We start from the raw sequence: 4,421 nt of genomic DNA on the forward strand, positions 1-4,421 counted from the left end.
GCAGACGTGGATGCCGCCTTACAAGGTGCTGCGACGAAAAGCAGAGCTCACAGCTTTGCCCCTGTATGAAACGCTGCCACAACTTAGCTGAACGTGCTAAATATTTATTCCACGGGGCTCCGAAGCATCACTGCACCATTGTGCTGTCATCTGATGAACCTGCACACAGCGATACCTCAACTTACAAGTTTGTCAAAATGCAAGTTGTTGCTCAGCTGTTTTGTTTTGTTTTTTTTTTCTTTGTCGGGAGTTGCGAGCAACAATTTTAAACTAAATGGAAAGCTTAAACATAAAACAAATGTGAGTGTGTTTTTTTTTTTATTAGAGTATGACAACATGAGGCTGGTGATTTGTTGTATTCTTGACATCATTGGGGTATCTAAAGAGATTTGTGGAATTTACACATAGTATACATAGATGGTCAACTGCCCCCCCCGCCCCCTCCTCATTTGTTTTACTGCCAACAGCGGTTAACCTATTTTTAAACTTGTTTGACAGTTAAGAAATATTTGAGTGAAACTTTCACACCAACCGTAAGTCACTTTGTTTCTATTTTTGGTCCCTGTAATTCCGTCGGGGTTACTTTTAGGTTTATAAATATCTTGAACAATATCTACAGCCACAGTCGTTCTAATTTGGGAAAACAGCTTGAAGTTGAGTGCGTGCAGAATTGGTAGTTGAGGCGTGAAATACAGGCTACGTCTTTGTTGGGGTGGGGGAAGAAATAGTTCAATGTGTATTTGGAGCAACCTCCCATGTGACCACTAGGTGACACCATCACCTTGGTCGTGTGCTCACTCCCGAGTTTGTCGGTCTCTCTCGCCCATTCAAATACTGGATCGTGTCAAAACGAAACAAAAAAGTCTCATAAGAACTGCCAACAATCACATTGTGATTGAGATATATCGGCCCACTGCATTCATCACATTGCTCCACTTATTAAGACCGCTTCCAATGCGCAATACCTCAGATAACCCCCACGACAGCGTGTCCAAAACAAATACCTCTCTCAACTCAAAAGTGCCTTGGTTTGGGTGACATCATCACCTGTGACCATCGCAACACGGCCTGGCTGACTTTTGGTATGTTGCGAGACTTTTAATGAGGTTTGCCGCTCTCATACGATTCGATTGTGAAACTGCACCGCGTCGCCAACATTTTGGCCCGCTAAGACGGAAGTGAGACCATGTTTGGTCGGTGGAGTCACATGATTTTGTCCAGCCAATCAGCAAAGGCGGGTCATGAACGTCATAAAGGAAGTTATAATTGATAAATAAAAAGGAATCATGTGATTTTACCGACGTTGGAAGCATCAAACATTGTAGTAAAGTTAGTAGATCAAGCAAACACATTAGTGACGACCATATAAAATTACAAACATGTCTCAATGCCTACCCATTGCACCTAAATTATTTACTTAGCTCTGTTTTTTAAATTATTATTATTGTTTCAATCCCGTAACAGGTGGCCAAAGTATGGCCGGGGGTCCAAATATGACCACACCATTCTTTCTTCTGGCCCACGGCGCAGATCATTTACGTCACCCTTCCAAAGGTTCTATTTATAATCTTATAAAAATTACATAAACAAAATCCGTTTCAAGCAATTAATTTTTGCAATTTATTTTTGGGACACATTTGTTTTTAGATTCTCTTTTTCAAATATGTTTTTTTGTTTTGTTTTATGACATATTTGTTTTCATTTTTTTAGAATATTTCTGTTTTAAGGAATATTGGTTTCTGGTTTAAGAGCAGTTTTTTCTCCCCAGTAAAAGAAACGAGGCCTATTTGACATATTTTACATCGACATTTTTAACTTTTTTTTTTCTTTTGGACTTCATCTATGTACGTCATGAACGACCAGGCCAAAATCATCCAAGAGTTAAAACATGTCTTTTACATTGTTCTGTGTTCTGTGTATATCTGTACAGTATGCAGGTTATGCTCAATTATATTCAATAAGTTAACCAAAATGTTAGAAACGGCCTTCAGTATCATGCAGGACACAGTTCTACCCCGCCCCCCCCCCCCGAAAAACCACAACTACCATTAAGAAAAACACTTTTTAAAATCATTTGCGTGTCTCCGACCAGGCACTTCTCCACACACATTTCCAGAGAGTGACTTCCTATTTAGTGTCACTTCTCGTGCGTGTGTGTGGGTGTGGGTGTGTGTTTGTGTGTGCGTGCATGCATTCCTCCTCACACAATTCCACTTGGCCCTTTTGACATACACGCAGTGGCGCACAGGCAGCGACGGAGCAGTTGTCACCCAAGTGACAGGCGACAGCTGAGTCCATACATCTGGAGCTCCCAATGAGGAGGGGAGGGAGGGTGAGCGGGGTGTTGGTGGGTGGGGGTCCATCCAAACTCCCACACCACCCTGACTGCTTGTTTGTTTTTTTTGTTTGTTGTTTTGTTTTTGTTTTTTTTTTTTGGGTGTGCTTATTTTTCCAGCCTCGTGCAAACGAGCCCCGAAGACCAAAGGAAAGTGACACGAATCTCCCGATGTCGGTGCGTAAAAGCGCACCGATGAATGAGCTGACGTTTGGGTGGAACAATGCGTCTGTCCCTCTTAATGCAAGACATGTATACCATTCAAAGTTAGAACCTCGTAAAAACACACGATGCATGTGTTTTCTTGCCTCCAACGAGCGTCATAAGTGCCAAAAAGAGTCTCCTTCCACTCACCTTGACTGGTGCCAAACGCGAGTATCCAAAGCCAATAGTCCCGAAAAGCGATCCGGGCTGCGTCTCATCGGCGTGTGAATGGTGAAGGCTCCCGAAAAAAGAAGTGGCTCATTTGGAGAGCAGCCCCCCCGCCCCCCAACCCCACGGCCGAGCGCGCTGTCACAACATCGCCCACACTTGAGCGGCACACGCTTCGGCTGGGCTTGTGCGGCGCTCCTTTACGTTGACATTACTGCGCCGGAGTGCGCGAGAGCCGCTCCACGCCCATTGGCTTAAAGCAGCCCGCACCAGCCCCCCTCCCCACTAATCCCCCCCGCCAACCCACACGCACACCTATCCCCCCTGTCCCACAGAGAAGGAGCCAAACATTTGCTGGCAGTTTGCTATGAGAGCAATGGGGAATTTAAAGGGAATTGCTGGTGCAATTTACACATAAGATAGAATCGATGATGGATGGATAGTTTCAGATTTGGGAATTTCCTGTATTTATTTATTTTTTTTAATTAATTACAGTTCTAGCCAATATCAAACTAAAGAGTTAGATTACTCTCGGAACAATTGAATTATTTTACAGAGCACTTTACAAGCGCGACTGCAGCTGGAACAAAGTGCTGAACACAAATAAAGCCAAAGAAGGCAAACTAAGAAAAAGAAGATAAAAGTGATTGAAATTACATATAATAATATACTGAAAAACATTAACAGAAATGTTTTACAAATTCTGACAAGGATAGAGTCTCGTGTTGCGAGCCAGTGAATAAAAGAAGGGCTTCAAACCAGTTTTAAAAATAAAAAATGAGGGAATCAAAGGGAATTGTTGGTGTAATTTACATATAAGATAGAATTGAAGAAGTGATGGGTTGGGTGGATGGATGGTCTCAGATTTGTGGTTTTCTACAGAGCACTTTTATTTTGACATTCATCAAAGATGTAACTGAAAAGTAGTGGATAGCTAGCTGGCTAGCTAGCTATCGACGGACGATAGCTAGCTGGATAGCTAGCTAGATAGCTACATAGATAGATAGATAGATAGATAGATAGATAGATAGATAGATAGATAGATAGAACTAACTGTCAGGAAAAGCTGACTAGAACAACTAAACCATATTTGGGTTTAATCAGAGGCACGTGGAATGATGGCAGGTGTGTGGTGACTCCCATTGACTGTATCATGAGTTTGAATGTAACTGGTGAATTTCTAACCCAGCCACACCCGAAGTTCTCAAGAGGGTGTGCACATTTGTGCAGCACCATTGTTCAACTTGTTTATTTTTACTTCTCCTCTCGAAATTTTTTTTTTCCAACTTGTGCAGGTCGCAGGACATATTCATGGTGGAAATAAGTTTTTGTTCATGTTTTATCTCGGTTTCATTTTTGTATCAGAAAAACCTGTCATTTGAACAAGGGTGCATCGATTATTTATATATACTATTCTAAAAAAAAACTTTTAACTTTTTTCTAAACGTATCATCCTCATAGTGTCCGAATGTGTTACACCAGGCTTGTTTTCCATTGAGTTACCCCCCCCCATCCCCTCCTTAGCCAGCACACCACACTCCATAAATGAAACCACAACAGTAAAGATGATCACACGCACATTGATCTTGTTTGCACCCGTGTGCCGAAAGCATGTCATCTCAAAGTCAGACCCTGACCTGATGTGACCTTGCTCAAACGCTGTCCCGTGACATTGGGAGTGACAACATGCCCAAACCACACCATCATATCTTCA

The 4,421-nt window shown here is 42.3% G+C and overlaps 1 protein-coding gene across 1 annotated transcript in view; it reads right to left on the bottom strand.

Moving 5' to 3' along the window:
* prickle1a (prickle homolog 1a) overlaps positions 1–2,932 on the bottom strand; it is a 27,698-nt gene extending 24,766 nt beyond the window's left edge. The window contains exon 1 of the mRNA XM_019893402.1: positions 2,690–2,932. Within this exon, the coding sequence (XP_019748961.1) occupies positions 2,690–2,757 (68 nt within the window). The 5' untranslated portion in view covers positions 2,758–2,932. The remainder of the gene's footprint in view (positions 1–2,689) is intronic.
* Between the last annotated feature and the right edge of the window lie 1,489 nt (positions 2,933–4,421).

The sequence above is a fragment of the Hippocampus comes genome, unplaced genomic scaffold (genome assembly GCF_001891065.2).
Source record: "Hippocampus comes isolate QL1 unplaced genomic scaffold, H_comes_QL1_v1.1 scaffold62, whole genome shotgun sequence".
In the NCBI taxonomy this organism is placed as follows: domain Eukaryota; kingdom Metazoa; phylum Chordata; class Actinopteri; order Syngnathiformes; family Syngnathidae; genus Hippocampus; species Hippocampus comes.